The sequence below is a fragment of the Battus philenor genome, unplaced genomic scaffold, assembly GCF_028537555.1.
Source record: "Battus philenor isolate CCGP_79_NKW_IND1 unplaced genomic scaffold, ilBatPhil1.0.hap1 SCAF_17, whole genome shotgun sequence".
NCBI lineage: Eukaryota > Metazoa > Arthropoda > Insecta > Lepidoptera > Papilionidae > Battus > Battus philenor.
In genome coordinates, this window is record NW_027181679.1 from 10,526,264 (window position 1) to 10,542,619 (window position 16,356).

Here is a 16,356-nt window from a genome sequence, read left to right on the forward strand (position 1 = left end):
TAATTCTCGGGGAATAAGGATGCTGGCAGATCGTTTTATACTCTTCCTCCACTTTGTTATAGACTTTCTTCATTTCAGGAGCGTTCGAAAAGCTAGAAAGTTTACGCATTCATACGTTCAGCATTAAACTATGGGCTAGCTTTCCGGGAAGGTGGAGCATCAGAGTACGGTAAAAATAATATTTGTGGTCAAGGATAAGAAGCAAAAAAGTGGAGCATCTCATCTAAATCTGCTAACTTTTAGTACCCTATCCACTGAGTGTCCTAAAAGCTAAACCAGGCGGAGAATATGACGGTACTTATTGATGAAACACTACTTGGGCGCTTAAAAATCTGCGATCGTGCTACGGATCCCGCTAATCTAGCCATCAAGTATGTCACCAGTTAGCAGCTGCGCATGCGAATCTCTTCTACAGTGCAACTGCTCGGACTCTTTTCCTAATGGTTTCACCGGACTTTGAATTGAAAAATAACTAGATCATTCACGGCTTGTCTTAGTAGGGAGAGTGGTAACTAGTCACGCTCGAAGCCTCTCACCAGAGTTTACTACTCAGTTGACACTATCCAAAGAACGCATGTTGGAATTCATTGCGAGTACTCCCACTGGCGCAGATAGCTTAGCCTCCATAGCTTAACTATTTAAGAAAAAAATGATAAAACAGAATAAATAAAGCTTTTAAACTCTGGTGTAAAGCACAACACATCTTTTTAAAAGCTCAAAGCTTATACTGCAGCGCAGGTAAATATTATAGATGTGTGATCTATTGTCGTAGACCACAAATATTATTAACATTTCGCTTTCTAACCTTACTGTAAACTATTAAATAACTCTTTATCTTAAGTTTCGTGTTCACATTACAAAAAAAAAATTACCAACCGTTATTTCTATTTCATAAGTGTGGATAGTTTTCTTAAAAATAATGGAATAAATATCAGTATAAATTTGAAATTTATATTTATTAATACTTAGACAAGTCACAAAATTAAAGCAAATGAACTATTTAAACAATAAACAAATCATACTTATACAAGTACACAGTTTTAACTTATAATAACTGTTTACGACATGGAATTTGGTCTGTATACTCGTTTAAAAATAAATGCATTTTCCATGTTATTTATTCGTCTGATTTAAGACAGCAAAAAATGAATACGATGAGCGTAAAATCTGTAAAAAACCGATAAAATATACTTATTCAAAACATTTTCTTGTCGACAATAGCAATTCAGAGAAATTATTTAAAAAATAATGATATTTATGAAGCAGTACTCTATCAATTGGCACATAAAAAATATAAATATCTCATAACTAAAAGCCAATAGTAAAGTAAAATGATATTTCTTTGAAAAGGTCACTTACTGATACGAATATAGGTCTTGATAGCGGAATGTAATGTCCGGCTTTGAAAACTATTGGTTTTTTCAAACACTGCATTGTTATCAAAAGCAGTTTTTTAAATGTCCTATCCTGATCGTACCAAGGACATTGATATAACAAATCTCTTAATTCTTGACTCTGGAAATGAGGACAAATTTTCAAGGTATGCACACATTTATATTTTGAAATTTATTTAATTAAAGAAAAGCAAGCTGAAATAATATTTGCAGTAATATTAAATTATTTTCTACCCTGGAGGTCAGCTCGTTGCCGCACCAGCAGTATGAAAGCAGTTGGGACAGCATGGTCACCATATAAAATAGCATCGAGTAAAATTGTACACTGCTTGGCTCCGACTGTTTTGACAAAAGAACTTTCGGATAAATGTAAATAATTTAGAGAATTAAAAATAAGTTTGTAAATAAATATGAAAGAGACAATGAAAGATTAAAAAGGTACTAAATAATATTGTAAACATTCTAAACAAAAGAAAGCGTACCATCGTTATTCTGAGTCCAATGATGCAAATAATAGCGATCGTACCACTCAGCTGGAAAAATATGTTTGCGTGGTAAGTATTTTCTACTATATTTATGAATCTGTAAGTAATAAAGTTGAATTTAAAAATAAATTAATGTATATTTTATCCACCCAATTTTACCTTTAGCAACGTTTAGTTCCCGAGACCGAAACAAGTAATCAACTTTCCGGACGATGCAACGATATTAAAACAAGACAAGACGACGTTATTTTCGCCAGCATAGACGGCCACAAATTTACACGAGATATCGCCGCGTAATGAGCAGGTTTTTCTAAGCTTAGTTCCATGATTTGTTGGATTTTCTTCCGTCTCTTCTTTTCCCAACGCTTTTGCTTTCCATAGTAACTGTAGCTTCACAACAGAAACATGTCAAGCAGAGATTCAGCATTAAAATTGAAGGGGTCAGCCCAGCAACAGCACAAGCCGAGAGCCCCTCTCAGAGCCACTTGCGCCTGGTCGAACCGTGGAGCGTCAGCCCAAGCAATCTAAGAAACCAGAGGCATTCTAATTTTCAAAAACATTTAACGGATCAAGCCGAGATTCCTGATAGTTGCACTTGAATTTATTTAAGAAAGAGGTTGTAACGTAAATGCTAAGGCAAACAGTAATTTTCCGTCACAGAGAAAAGAAAATGTTTCTTTTTCCTTTTTATGATGCTTCATTTTCTAAAATCCATAGACAATGGTTTTATTATTTTCATACCTGATAACAGTTTGATGTTGGGAAACGCACTCGACAAGCAATTTGTTATTATTCGAAGCTCTCGTTATCCGTTCAACATCCGTTAAGTTTGCAGATAACGGTAAAATTTGTATCTGAAATCACTTTTTATACTATACTAATTAATTATGATAAAATGGTCTCTAATAAATTAGTTTGCACTTTTATAACTATAGACGACCACAATTCTAAAGAAATTGAAAAATTCGTACACATATCTACTATTTTATAAAGTGAGAAGGTAACAGTTTAACAACTTCCAATGAAATCCAGATTGTCCGTCTACTTTACGGGCTGTACTGTGCTGATGTTCCATGCTTGTTTCATGTCCTGTCATCTATATTAACCCGTTTAAAAAAGGTTTTACTATTTACAAACATAATATAATTATTTTCTACTAAGTTATATGTATAGCGTTGAACATTAGTATAAAATTATGGGAAGTGTCAGACATCCCCTGACGTGTGTGTGCGGCGAGGTGGAGTAGAGCGCGATTGGCAAAACACACGCGTTTGAGAACAGAAGGTTTGAAGTTGATCTACTTCCTTTCCCGCTGCTCATATACTATAGGAGGGATTTAAAACTTGCACATGCATTATTATATTAGTAAGATACACCGATCAGCATTAAATAAATTTTAGGCACAGATAATCTTAGGAATTAAGACAGGTTCTTTACCTTAAATTAAATGACAGACTGTTGTGTGAAGTAGACAGCGTATCTGTTCCATATGGAATGTCAATACGGAATGCATAGATATTTAAACAACTGTGGAAATAATATCATGAAGGGTTCCGAAAGCTTCGGTCCATGAATTATGGTCTTGTTCCCGCTTAGCCGTTATTCGCAGATCGCAGTTATCAAGACGGTAACGTCGTTTTGCTTGAAATGTGATGTCGATCGACCCGGGGGTTAGCAATTTGGTGATATAATATGATGGTTCAAGTCTAGCAGCTGTGAAACTATTAAGGACAAAGCGAAATCTTACCTCTTGTAGTTTATCCATAATAATTTCCAGTTGTGCACACCCGAACATGATCATACTTAACGTGACGCTGTCCACTGCGAAGAACAGGACAGCACTAGTGTAGATGCTGCCCATTTGGTACAAGTAGCCCAATTCGAATTGTGGAGATTTTTCGGCGCCGAATGGCATCCTTGTTTATAACATCATTACAACTTGTGTAGTAAGCAAGAACTTAAATTTTGTTATTTTCGTATCGTATTGTATTATTTACCTATACTACAATATCAATTTTTTATTATTAAATATATATCACTGGACATAAGAGTTGATCGCGCTCACCGGTTACATTTTTCATCAATGAAATACCAGTATAGTAATAAATACTTGAAGGTCCTTGAGCTGTGACAGTCTACCGGAAGAGGACCGAGATTTGTGATAGTAGGTCGCGTGTTGGATTCTCGGGATACAATCTTGTATATATCTTATTTACACTTTATGTCTTAATAATTATATAGGATTGCCACTACCCACAATCCTGTTTCCAGAGGATTATAGTGTATTCCCCCAAAGATATCTTTGGGGAGGCCTGTGCCTTGGAGTAAGGGTCTATGAACCGAAACCAGATAGTCCTTTGCTGATTCGAAGACTGCGATTGCGGTGTGACAATTGTTGTTTCAGAACAGAATCGGGACGTAAAATCTAACTACGTTTTCTTTATTTTTGTAACAGAATTATCTGTGTTATGGGAATAAAAACTTTCCTTCGACTTACGCATGTTAAAACCATTTCTGAAAATTCTTGCATGCATTGTCGTTTCTAAATCGTGTGGGTATCGTTTGTTTACATTGTTAACGCTTAAAAGAGTTCTATTTAAAATGGTTAAGGTTACCAAAAAAAAAACTCACCAAATTCGGAACGGGAATACTCGTACACCCGTATTATCTAACAGCGGTACAAGAGCCCACAACGTGCAAGTCGTCAATGCACTTATTAGAAAAAACATACACAGATTGTTGATCTGTCGAGATAACTTCTTTAGAATCCTTAAAAAATAAACGTTGCCTTTATTTATTTGACTAGAACTATTATTATTTAGAATTACTGTTAATTTTGAGGGATATTTCCTTTTTAATTAAATAAATGGAAAAATTTGCAAGAATGGAAGAATGCCGCGGCTCGTTCGTCGAAAAACACTTACATACACACAAAACACACATACATACACCCACAACACTATTATTCGGGGGAACTAACAAGTTTACTGTTTGTTCGTTATAATCGTGATTTTTTGTCTACTTTGATTAGTTAAATAATTACAATTGCACTTTTACATTTCATATTTTTTTTATTAACTAAAAAAGAAACTTTCATTTAACACTTACTCCTCTTGTTGCTCCGTTTGCGGCTCAAAAGTTTTTATTTGCATATAATCCATTAATACAATTAAATTACTTTTATTGATAATAAATACAGCAACTTTGTAGCATACAGAGGCCTGGGTAAACAATAGGTAGGAGGCTTCGGACATCGCGTCTATGTCGCCCCACACACCAGCTATGTAGATAAATTCGAACAAGATAAATCCATATTGTGTTAGCAATATGAACCCCATGTAAAGTCGGTGCAAATATTTTTCCGACGGGAGCCATATGCCTAAACCTTTTAGTACTTTTTTTGGTCTTCTTAAGTACAAATGGATGCTGTCTATTGCCATTGTCGCAAAGAAATCGAGCTTGTGAAATAAATAAATTCTTAACTAACATATATATACTCCTGCGTTATACAGGTTGTTATAATTTGTATTAAATTTATAACTACAGGTGTCATTAAGATTACCATTTATTAAAACAATTAAGTCTGTATCGCTATACTTTTTGCTATTTCATAGAAATTAAATAAATAAACATATACTGAGTAATTGGGCGCAGGCGAAAAAGCTTTTAGTTTAAATCTTTTAAGGGGTGACTTTATAACTATTTGTCACCAAGAAGGTGTAGTTTTTACAACTATTTATACAATAGTTGTCATTTTCAAATATGTTACATTCATCTATTTATTTTTCTATTGGAATGCGACAGGCCAAAAACTTTTGCGTGTACAAAGTCTACCGGGGCATTAATTTTAATATGTAGAAATTTGAATTTTGATAACGCTTTTTCTCACTATATTGTTTCCGCTCTTTATTATTTTTAAAACCATTGATTTTTGGGTAGTGTGTACTATACATTGATTGACAATAAATAAGCAAGACATTCATCCTTTTTAAAAATTTTAAACCAATCAATCATATTTATATATAGATTGAATTTAAAAGTGTTCATGACCATGAACACTCATTTTAATAAGTTAATGTTTAATTTAACTAGATTAAATATTTATGTATTTACCACTGATTTTAAACAAACGCATTATTTGTACTATTAACAATTATTTGATCAAATTACATTTGTCGAAAATTTAGCTTTGTAAGTGACATTTATAACAAGTAACAATTAGTAAGTACACAATTTTAAGCACGCTGTATAACATAATACTCGTCGTAGTCACAATTTTAATTACTTTTGTTTTTGAAGTCTTCGCAGGTGGGAATTAGCAAACAAAACATATCAAAAGCACATTACCGTGTAAATTTTTGATACGTAGAAAATGTCCGAGAACCTAACGTATAATTTTTGTTGAACTTTAAAATTAAAAATGAAAAACTATAAAATTACATGTTTTGATATTGTATTGGCTCAAATTACCAATAAATTCATTGTAACCGCTTGCCTGATAAGAAATTTAAAAAATCTGAAAGAACTTTTTTCTAATTTTTTGATAGTTACTCGTACGATTACAATTTTCTCAAACATTTTGTATTTCTATATATTAAAATAAAATGTTTCATGTAATTATATAAAGTTATTAAAATTTCCATATTGAATAATCAATATTGAGTTAGCGGAAAATTTGTGTCGGATTTTAAAGAAATTGAAGGGAAGATCTCGACACAAATTTTAATAATATATATGCTATAAAACTATTCAGGATCTTTATTATTGCTGCAATTTTGCGTATTGTAATGTTCAGTTTATTCACAACGTCTTTTATTAACTGCGTTCATGGTAAAGGGTTTCCCAAGATGTTCTTACTTCTTATAATTATAGGTCTCATATAGATGGTTATTATACCCTAGTAATCCACGTCCGTCAGATATTTCATCCACGTGTTTATTACAAGCAGGTCATAAGTGATTTGTTAGTATAAACGGTATTTTATACCTTTTTATGATCTATTATGTAACTCAATGTGCCTCTTTTTGATCACTCCTTTTTTGTTTTCAATTATTATATTGGTTTATACCTGTCCTGGTACAATCCGTCTGGGCCGAGTCCGCTGGTTGAGGTTTTGCTTGTGGTTTTACGCTATGGGTTCCCTTTACTTCATGATGCTTTAATTGATGATGACGTAACTTAATTTCTCTCGTTACTCCCATTGGTGGCCAACTTTAACCTGGCTACTTACTTCGGAACACGCGGACCTCATAAACTGTCTGACAATTCTGTATGTATTTTATTATTTAATTGTTAATATTTTTAAATCCGTACAAGCAACGCCCGTTGGGGCCGAAAGGTTCTCGAATGGCGACCACAAGCAGGAACACGTCGCCAGGTCCTCCACTAGATGAGCCAACGACTAAGTCAAGTTCAAGAAAGACCGGTCATTGTGATGATCTTCCAAGACCTGTCGGCTTACATGATGATGATGACTCATATCTGCGTGAAAACAGAGTGATGTGTAATAAAACAAGACATTGCCAAATCAATTATTTATTAATACATAAATTGTGTATCACATTGTGTACATTCACGACATTAGGCAAAAGTGTAATTACTCTACAGACATTATGAAAATATACACGTCACCTCTCTCAACGACTTACACAAAACGGAGAAAGTTCATAAATTCGTGCGCTTAACGTAAACCGACGTCGGCATAAGGCGAACGTGTACAAATTAATTACAACCTCGATTTAGAATATTCATACGAAAATTTCAACATGGATAATACATACATAGACATCACACTAGAGCAAACGTTGAAGATCGACCGAATCACGCATCTCTGCTTCCGATTAACTTTAAACAGTTCGATGAAACGACCGTCATTCACCATATTTCGTTTACTATCTATTCTTATTCGTAATTCTTGTAAAAACATGTTCATTGCAATGTTTAATGTAATGAATACTGTCGAAAGCGTATATTTCACAACAAGGCAAAAAGGTTCGTTAGTTAATATCACAGTGATGTTGTAGCTTTGAAGTAAAACATGACATGAAATAATATCGAAAGACATTTGGTAGACAGACACGTCACCAGAGTAGAGCCATGTTCTGTTTAGTTGGTTTTTATTGTAGTATCTAATGCTACCGAAACCGCCGTACCGCGCCCAAGAAAGCGCGACGTGGTGATGAAAAAAGAGCATGGAACTCTCCGCGAGAGTTTACGTCGGACTGTCGAAACGGAGCGGCCGATACTTCCCTCAGTCTCGCCGCTCGTATACCAAAAGTGAGGTACAGCGATTTCGATAGATGTAACACATTTAATCAAAAATATTAACATACATACATTAAAGTTAATCATTGTTTATAAAAGTACGTCAAAATGTCACTTCGGCTTAATGTCTACTGATCACCTTTCTGTCGACCACATGTCTATCATTATCAGGTGAGGGTACCGAAATAAGTGTAAATATTATAGTTTATCATTTAAATCAAGTAAAACATTACCGGAAATATTTCATATTTACTGACGAAATAGTGTTGACAAAATATAAGGATAAGTATTGAAAATGACGTAACGCGGTAAAATGGCGCTAAAATAATAATTTAATAAAATGGGTTGTAATGAAATTGGGTTTCAAATTTGAATTACGGACACTTAAAACACTTATAAGCATTTATTATACTAGGTTTTAATATAATACAAGCTCTCAATATAAGGAAATTAGGGCTTCGTAACGATTTATTTGTGGCCTGTTATAGCCTGATATTAATTTAGTGTTTCGTAATCGTTTCAATCGATGAAAACGATATGTAAATGTACACCACACGTCACATGCAATGTTAAATTGCTTTCTTTATTTTTTCAGCATTCATTAAAACAGTACAACTTAACGTAATATCCTATCGCCTTACACCAATAGGTAAGAAATGACGCAAAAGCGCGATTAAATTAAGACATTTTTTCTTAAACTGCAACATTCATTTAAATATTCAATTCGAAAAGGTAAAAATTCATGTAAGACAGTCAAAAGCTTATTGAACAATTTGTGCAAAATATCATATCACTCCACGTTTATATAATTAAATGTTTATTAGTTGTAGAATCGAGAGAATTATACAAAATATTAAAATACATCAAATTAAACACAATATGATACAGATAAAATTAAATTTAACTATAAATTCATTATTCAATGACAATTACAAATATAATGTAACGAAAAAATTGGCATTTTATTAATAATAGCAAAATTATTATTAAAATATCGAATAAAAAAGTTATTGAAAAACCACAACCGAGTAATTGTGGGAAAAGCCACAATTTAAGTCACATTAACAAATAATTATTACCGCAGTAAACAAAAGTAGTCTCATCAGTTATTTAAGAAGCTAACTTTGATATTTCGTGATTCTTTCATACTGGCTATACTGTTTGCCTGACAGAGTAAAAAAGATAATGACGTTATCATTAAACTAGGAGGAGCTAGGAATGCGTTTACACTGGCGGCAAAATGTCACACTACAACTCTAATCATATTCAAGTAACAAGTAAAAATATATAACAAGTTATAGAAAGTGTAGAAATGAAAACGAATAATAAAATGTGGAACTGAAGATATACAATAAGGAAAAAATAATTGAAAATTTTATTAACGTACGAGACGAATAAGATAATTTTTGGAAAACCTTAAAAAATTGTTACTTGATTTCCTTTACCACCCACATGTAAAAACATCTTTATATTTCTTCACAACTGTTGATGCTTAGTACAAACATGTCCAAATGTCCTGCTTATATTAACTCCGTCCGGCAATTAAAGTATAGCTACGAATATTAGAACAACGATATATGTTACAAATAAAATAATAATGCATAAACTAGCTGTCTTGTATTCGGAAAAATGTCAAAATACAAATTGCTAATAGCTTGACAGATGTTTGACGCTTCTGGCGGGAAGTTGTTTGACATTAGGTCCCTAATAGTTTTTTTTTCTTTTTAACGACCAGTGACATGTCTAATTTGATTAAGCGCAAAGTTTGTGTAAGTGATCCAAAGATTTTTTATTATATTTAACTAAATATTATTGATAGTAAAGCTACGGTCTGTATATGACAAAATGTAATGGTATAAAAAGCTAGAGTATTCAGCCACTATGTTAATTATTGCAATAACTATCCTATGTCACTACGGCTGTTGTAAATTAATATGTAGTGTATGCAGTTCAATCTTCATCGTTCATTAATTTTCAAACGACTAAAGTACAGGGCTAATGAGCAAAGTTAATACTAGAATATTGACTATACTAAGGCTATGCAAAATATACTTTTTTAAAAACATTGGTTTCGATGCGCGTATGCAGTGTAAATATTAATCGCAATCGACTATCGGTCGAGGTAGATAATAATGTGATTGTTAAGTGAGAAATTACTCATACGGTTAAACCTAGAAGTTTTTTATTATCATCACATTGAATTTGGTTTACACAAATATAATCTGTGGAATTCATTATCTACGTCAACGTCCAGAAAGTACGATCATAGTCGCATCAACAAAGACATGGTTGAAAATTGTCAACTGATCTTATGAAACCGTTATTTACACCTACCATATTCGTTACATTGTAAGAAAAGGAAAGCACGTATGTATATATCCCTAAATCGATTATAATTTGCACGTTTAGTTAGAAGAAAACATTTCAAAAAAAGAATCACGCCGCATTAAACAACAAAGTGTAACATTACTTGCGACTTTTAAAACCCACGACACTACACAACAATACAAATACACTTTATTTAGAAAACAGAGATCGACAATTTCTTTTAATTAAAATACGAATACTACCCAACAGGTGAATTTTATAAACAACTTTCGCAAACACTTGGAAGCTTTTACATTTAACCCTTAAAAAAGTACCACAAATTTAACATATCTATATTTAAAGTTAACATTCTCCTTTGCTATGGTTTGAGTGCCCGTTTTGGCTAAAAACTTTTCCCATGGGCTGTTTAAGCTTGTCCTTTTAATCACACATTTAAATAACAACCTATAAAAATATTGCCTCCTTCAACATTCGGAATGCGGATAATTATTTTTTATTATGAGCAAATTGTGTAGCCGAAATTACAGCTAGTCTTTGTATGGTACCCGTCCGTTAATATTAAGCATTTATTTTATTAAAATACAATATTTTCAGTAATTTTAATATATATAGCTGGCAAGACGTTAATTAAAACGAAATTAACAGAACTAGAATTAATAATAAAAAGGTAACAATAAAAATTCACCATTAAACATCGAATTGTATAAACAAAAAAAATTATAAAACAATTTACTTATTTTTTTTAGATAAAATAATTCAATTAACACACAAACTCAATTTCACACCACACAGATCAATTTTAAAATGATTAAATTTGTTAACTTTTTCTTCAATAATATTAAAATAAATCGAACATAATATAAATGCAATATTTAATATACAGATCATAAAATATCTATGGCCTCAAATGGCAAATAAAGTGTTTATTATCTGTGGGGCCTATCTTCATAATCTGATAAGTAAAGAAATTGTCTTATATATAAGTTTTTCGGTATGAAAGTAACACTTGTGAACTTATACATACAAGCAACTCTGAACTTTAAAAGCGGTAAGGTATTGTCTTGATTACACTTTTAAAATTTTACTACTAAATAAATATTAGTCTGTGTGCAAGTTAACAATAGTGTCCCAGATCTATAGAACAGTCAATAAGACAAAATTGATCTCCTAGTATTGCTAATTTTTCATCACTATTTTCATTAATTCCTCACTACTTTGATATATGGCCATTATCACGTTTCAGCTAATTAAAAACAATAATACACACCGTGAAAGTTGATCATACTGACTAGATACTATTGTAAGACTTTTCGATATAAAAATCATCAACCGAGTGAATATTAAAATCCTATAATACCATAACAAAATGCAAATGGGAAATGTGAATTATTTTAACTTAGGTATGTGTAGTGTGTTTAAGAATTTTCTCGAAGGACTGATCCGACAGTCTGTTTAATTTTCGATTTGTTCTCTTGTCCTTGATAAAACAACTAATTGAATCCTTTAAAACACACTTTCTTCATTTATCTTTAATAAATACCTGCAACAAAAATATAATATAATACATTAATAGTAATTTCATAGAGATCAATATTTATTTCAAGAAACCACTTTACAAATCAAAATAAAAATCAAAATTAGTCAAATTAGAAAAAGGTATATAGAGATGAAATCAAACAAAAAATAATGCGTACCAAAAACCATCACAAATAAATTACTTTGTCAATAAAGACTTGTGTTCGGACTAAGTAACTTATTTCTGGTATTAATTAGTTATTTATTAGTATAATTAATCAATGATCACTCTCAAATACGTGTTGTTTTTTTTGTATTGGACTACGTACTTTAAAGAGAATATAAATATCAGACGTACCTGTATTCAAACACCTAATTCCCCATATTGCACTGACCACTTCTCGTAGGCCACGAGGCTGTTAGGTGAAACGGACGGCCGGATTCTCTTTAACGAGTCCATGAAGTCTTGGAATGTAATGCTGCGGACCAGCGACAGATCCAGGCACTTCACCTCTTCTGGATCTAATTCTGCAATTTAATTAAAAATGATTTTTTTTATTCTCCGTTAAAACCATGATATAGAAACGAGACAGGTATTCGATATACGCCGTAAAATATTTTAACACAATTATTATATATATCCCGCTTGTCAAAATATGTAAAATGACGTGTTTACACCCCGTGTAAACACGTCATAGTTTTTAACACACACACACAAACACACACGTGTGTGTGTGTGTGTGAATGTCCGTCTACGTGGATGTGTGTTGTAACGGGGAGACATTCATGGCAGGAAAAATTTCAAGAATTTAATAAAAATGTGTTACGTGTTCATACAAACATTAAAGATTTTCCCAGAAATGATGTACACAGAAATAACAATGAAATAAATAATTTTTGGAATTGCTTGCTACCACGGAATGTTGTTGTCTCTTCTCAGATCAGGGCGCGTTTAAATATGAACTTGAAAATCTTAGTTGTAACCTCTGATAGGGCCGAGGGCGGCGTCGCGGCAGAGCGCTGTGAGGTCGCTGCCGGAGTACCCGTCGGTGAGGGCAGCGAGGCGCGCAAGCTCGTCGTCTCCAAGCGTCGCGCTCGCCGCGCCGCGTGCTAACACCCGCCGCAAGAGGGCGCCACGTGTACGTGCGTCCGGTAGCGACACGTACACGCGCTTGGGGAATCGTCTGCAACGTAATTGCAACGAAGTTATTTACACAAATATGATCGAGATAATACTGAGAATTTAAGGCATAACCACTATTGTACAAAAATAAAGAATTACATACGTCAGAGATTTTCGATAGGCACACCAGGAGAAAAAATGTAAATAATAAAAAGATAAGACTATATCAGCCGATAGATGCCAACGGCAAGGCATACGCCTTCCCCATAGATTGCCACAGGGATTGGTCTTGCGCTGCCCACATCCATCGACTTCCCGCCATCTTGATTATATCATCAATCCACATGATGGAGGAAATATTTTTATTTAAAGAGCGATAACATTTTTTTTACTTCCTAGCATTGATTAAAGAGGTTTCCACCTGAGAGCCGCCTCATCCAACTCCTGGGGTCGGTTGGTGGCGGCCATTACGATGAGCCTGTCTGCACCAGCAGCCGGCAGCCCGTCGAACTCCACCAGGAACTCCGTCTTCAGCCGCCTGGACGCCTCGTGCTCCCCCGACGAGCGCTCGCACAGCAGCGAGTCCACTTCGTCCACGAATATTATGGATGGCTGGTGAATGTTTCAAATAGAATTTTTATACGATATGACCATATATACATGTTGATTGGTTATAAGAATAAAAGCTTTAAAGAATTATTAAGAGAGAGGACTACTGAAAATTTTATTTTAGAGGAAACGGCTGTATTGTACTCCTGCGCAGTTTTGGCTATTGGTAAGTGTTCACCCATTGATCAAGTTTCAGTGTGCTTATTTTTAAAATTGGTAACAAACCTGCAACTCCCTGGCGACCTGGAACAGAGCGCGCACCATCTTCTCACCATCGCCGACGTACTTGCTGGTGAGGGTCGCCGCCGATATGGAGAAGAAAGTCGCGGAGCATTCCGCTGCAACGCAGCGCGCTAGCAAGGTCTTACCTAATATACAAGAGTATTATTAATATTTTACCTTGGATTCTGGATGTCAGCCAGTTGAAAACAGTTTCACTTGGTAAGCTTCACTAAGTTCCAGAACTCTTCGTTTAGGCGGACGATATTTGATTTAACTGGGCGCTAGAAGATACGACTGAAGACTTCAATGTGGTTTATCACTTAATAAACGTTTACTATTCCGATACGAGGTTGCCCAAAAAGATAAACCGCAAAACCTTCAGAAAGTAGACAATTATAATTGACAAACTTCGGTAAATTTTAAATATGTTCTTTATGTTTCAATATTACAAACCTCATGTAAATATAAAAAAAATGGAACAAGCTAAATTACGAGTAATTTCGATACAATCTGTACCATTCAAATGACAACGCTCCACATTACTGGCCAAAACTGTTATCATTTTTTTTTGAAATCTATTATTGGTTGAATTCAAATTCGAACGCTGGTTTAAATTTGGACGCTGACAGTGGGATATTCGCTGCTATTGTGTTTGAATCTATCACGATTGTAAATAACTGGCTTTCATTTTCCCTTGCCAATGTGGAAGGAACAAGCGCACGGGTGGTTTCTTCATGCTATTCGTAAAATGCGTATTAAACTATAACCTGTGTTGTTATTGTTAGGCTAATGTCTGCAAAGTCCATAAAGTAGCATTGGGGTACTAAATTCTCGTATATTTTTTTAATGCAAATAACTGTCTATAAACGATATATATAATTACTGTCGATAACGATAACTGTCTATATACGAAAAATATCCAAAATGACGAAATCGTTAAAAGTGAACATAGCATATTTCGTAATGGCGTATAACGAAGATACGGCAATTTAAAGTGATAGACAAAGAAACTTACCATTGCCAGGAGGTCCAAAAAGCAGTAAACCCTTGGCTGGCGACCGAAGCCCAGTAAAGAGCTCTGGCCGCAGTGAGGGAAGTACTACCATTTCTTGCAACGCTTGCTTAGCCGCCTGAAAGAAACGAATAATATTTTTCTTACAAATTAAATTATTACAACTTATTTGTATGATATTCGTAGGTATCCGGGTCTAATTTGAAGAATAGTACCACTCCCACTTTTTCTAGGATGCTGAAGACTTATAGGATAATATCTTTCACCGTAACAATCGAATGCTAAGATGCAAAAGGGTGTTGGTTGGTCAGGCAATAACCAAACCCGGCCGTTAAACAGTCAACGCCGGTCATCGGGCGGCACTGAAATAACCTGACAATTTAATGGTTATTTCGTGACCAAAGGAGATTAAAAGAGAAATTTTGCGTTAAAAACCTGAGAATGGAAGACGGTGGGAGCCCACTATGGAGACGATCACAACGCCCAGCAATGAGTATTATGACGCAGGGACCTAATGTTGTAATAGGTACAGTTATTAAGATACGAAACAAAAGTAAACATTTGAAGCAGTGATCGGCAAACTGCGGCTACAGAGCCGCATGTGGCACTTTGCCTCCTTAAGTGCGACTTTGGAACAAATATTCACGAAAGACGCGACGATATTTTCATTTAAAAAAAAAAACTTGCTTACGAAAAGAAAACTGAAAATTTACAATCAACTAAAAAAAAAATTTTTGTTTGCTGTTCTTTCCCTTTACGATTCTACATATACACGCAAACAATTTTTATCAAGCATCAATATTATCAAGAGTAAACTGAGAAGTTGTCTTATTGCCGAGTACTTGGAATCGTGCCACAAATTAAAAACAAACAAATCTGACTCTCAAACCAACGAGAATCAAGCAAATTGTTTGCATTAATAAATATTTATTAGGTGTGAAATTTAGTATCATTTAGTCACAACACTACATATTTAGTGTAACAAATGTTTGCTAAATACTAAACAAGGAGATTTAGCTCACAATTTTTTTTAAAAGCGTTGTAATGTTCACGTTAGGCTCTTTGGCCAAAAATAACTTTGCCGACCAGTGATATAAAGTAAACAAAAAACTGTGATTTTAAATTTTAACAGTTAATATTGCAACTCGAAAATGTTTGATTGTGAATAAATAGTACAAGATGCTATGAACAATTAGTTATAGTAAAATGTTAAAAAATATAGTTGAAATATAAATATGTTAAATCATTCGATTTTATTCTCTTTGAAAACTGAATAAAAAATATAGCTGTATTTTTGTTCGTAATATACAAACCTGAAATCAATAATACATTGGGTACGTCAAAAAAGACAACCTAAAAATATGCACGGTCTCGCTGTTAACTGTGTCACGAATTCGGTTCACA

The 16,356-nt window shown here is 33.8% G+C and overlaps 2 protein-coding genes across 2 annotated transcripts in view; both read right to left on the minus strand.

The window, feature by feature from the left end:
- Positions 1–1,113: 1,113 nt before the first annotated feature.
- On the minus strand, positions 1,114–5,319 carry LOC137919664 (odorant receptor Or1-like). The gene is made up of 8 exons (XM_068762796.1): positions 4,988–5,319; positions 4,511–4,648; positions 3,627–3,795; positions 2,621–2,733; positions 1,877–1,976; positions 1,629–1,733; positions 1,360–1,515; positions 1,114–1,167 (listed from the first exon to the last, which is right to left on the minus strand). Exons 1-8 carry the CDS (start codon positions 5,317–5,319, stop codon positions 1,114–1,116), a joined length of 1,167 nt encoding a protein of 388 aa, XP_068618897.1.
- Positions 5,320–10,554: 5,235 nt separating this feature from the next.
- The window catches only part of spas (spastin), a 37,245-nt gene continuing 31,443 nt past the window's right edge, over positions 10,555–16,356 (minus strand). The window contains exons 5-10 of the mRNA XM_068762969.1: positions 14,956–15,070; positions 13,944–14,086; positions 13,531–13,721; positions 12,971–13,170; positions 12,345–12,514; positions 10,555–12,011 (exon numbers count right to left, since the gene is read on the minus strand). Of these exons, the coding sequence (XP_068619070.1) occupies positions 12,351–12,514; positions 12,971–13,170; positions 13,531–13,721; positions 13,944–14,086; positions 14,956–15,070 (813 nt within the window). The 3' untranslated portion in view covers positions 10,555–12,011; positions 12,345–12,350. The remainder of the gene's footprint in view (positions 12,012–12,344; positions 12,515–12,970; positions 13,171–13,530; positions 13,722–13,943; positions 14,087–14,955; positions 15,071–16,356) is intronic.

Excerpts from the sequence above, each read along its gene's own strand:
- LOC137919664 (XM_068762796.1), bottom strand. The coding sequence starts at position 5,319 with ATGGCAATAGACAGCATCCATTTGTACTTAAGAAGACCAAAAAAAGTA. Across the intron at positions 3,796-4,510 it reads GTATTCCCGTTCCGAATTTG|GATGCCATTCGGCGCCGAAA; the intron begins GTGAGTTTTTTT and ends GTTATAAACAAG. Across the intron at positions 1,168-1,359 it reads CAAGACCTATATTCGTATCA|ATTTTACGCTCATCGTATTC; the intron begins GTAAGTGACCTT and ends GGTTTTTTACAG.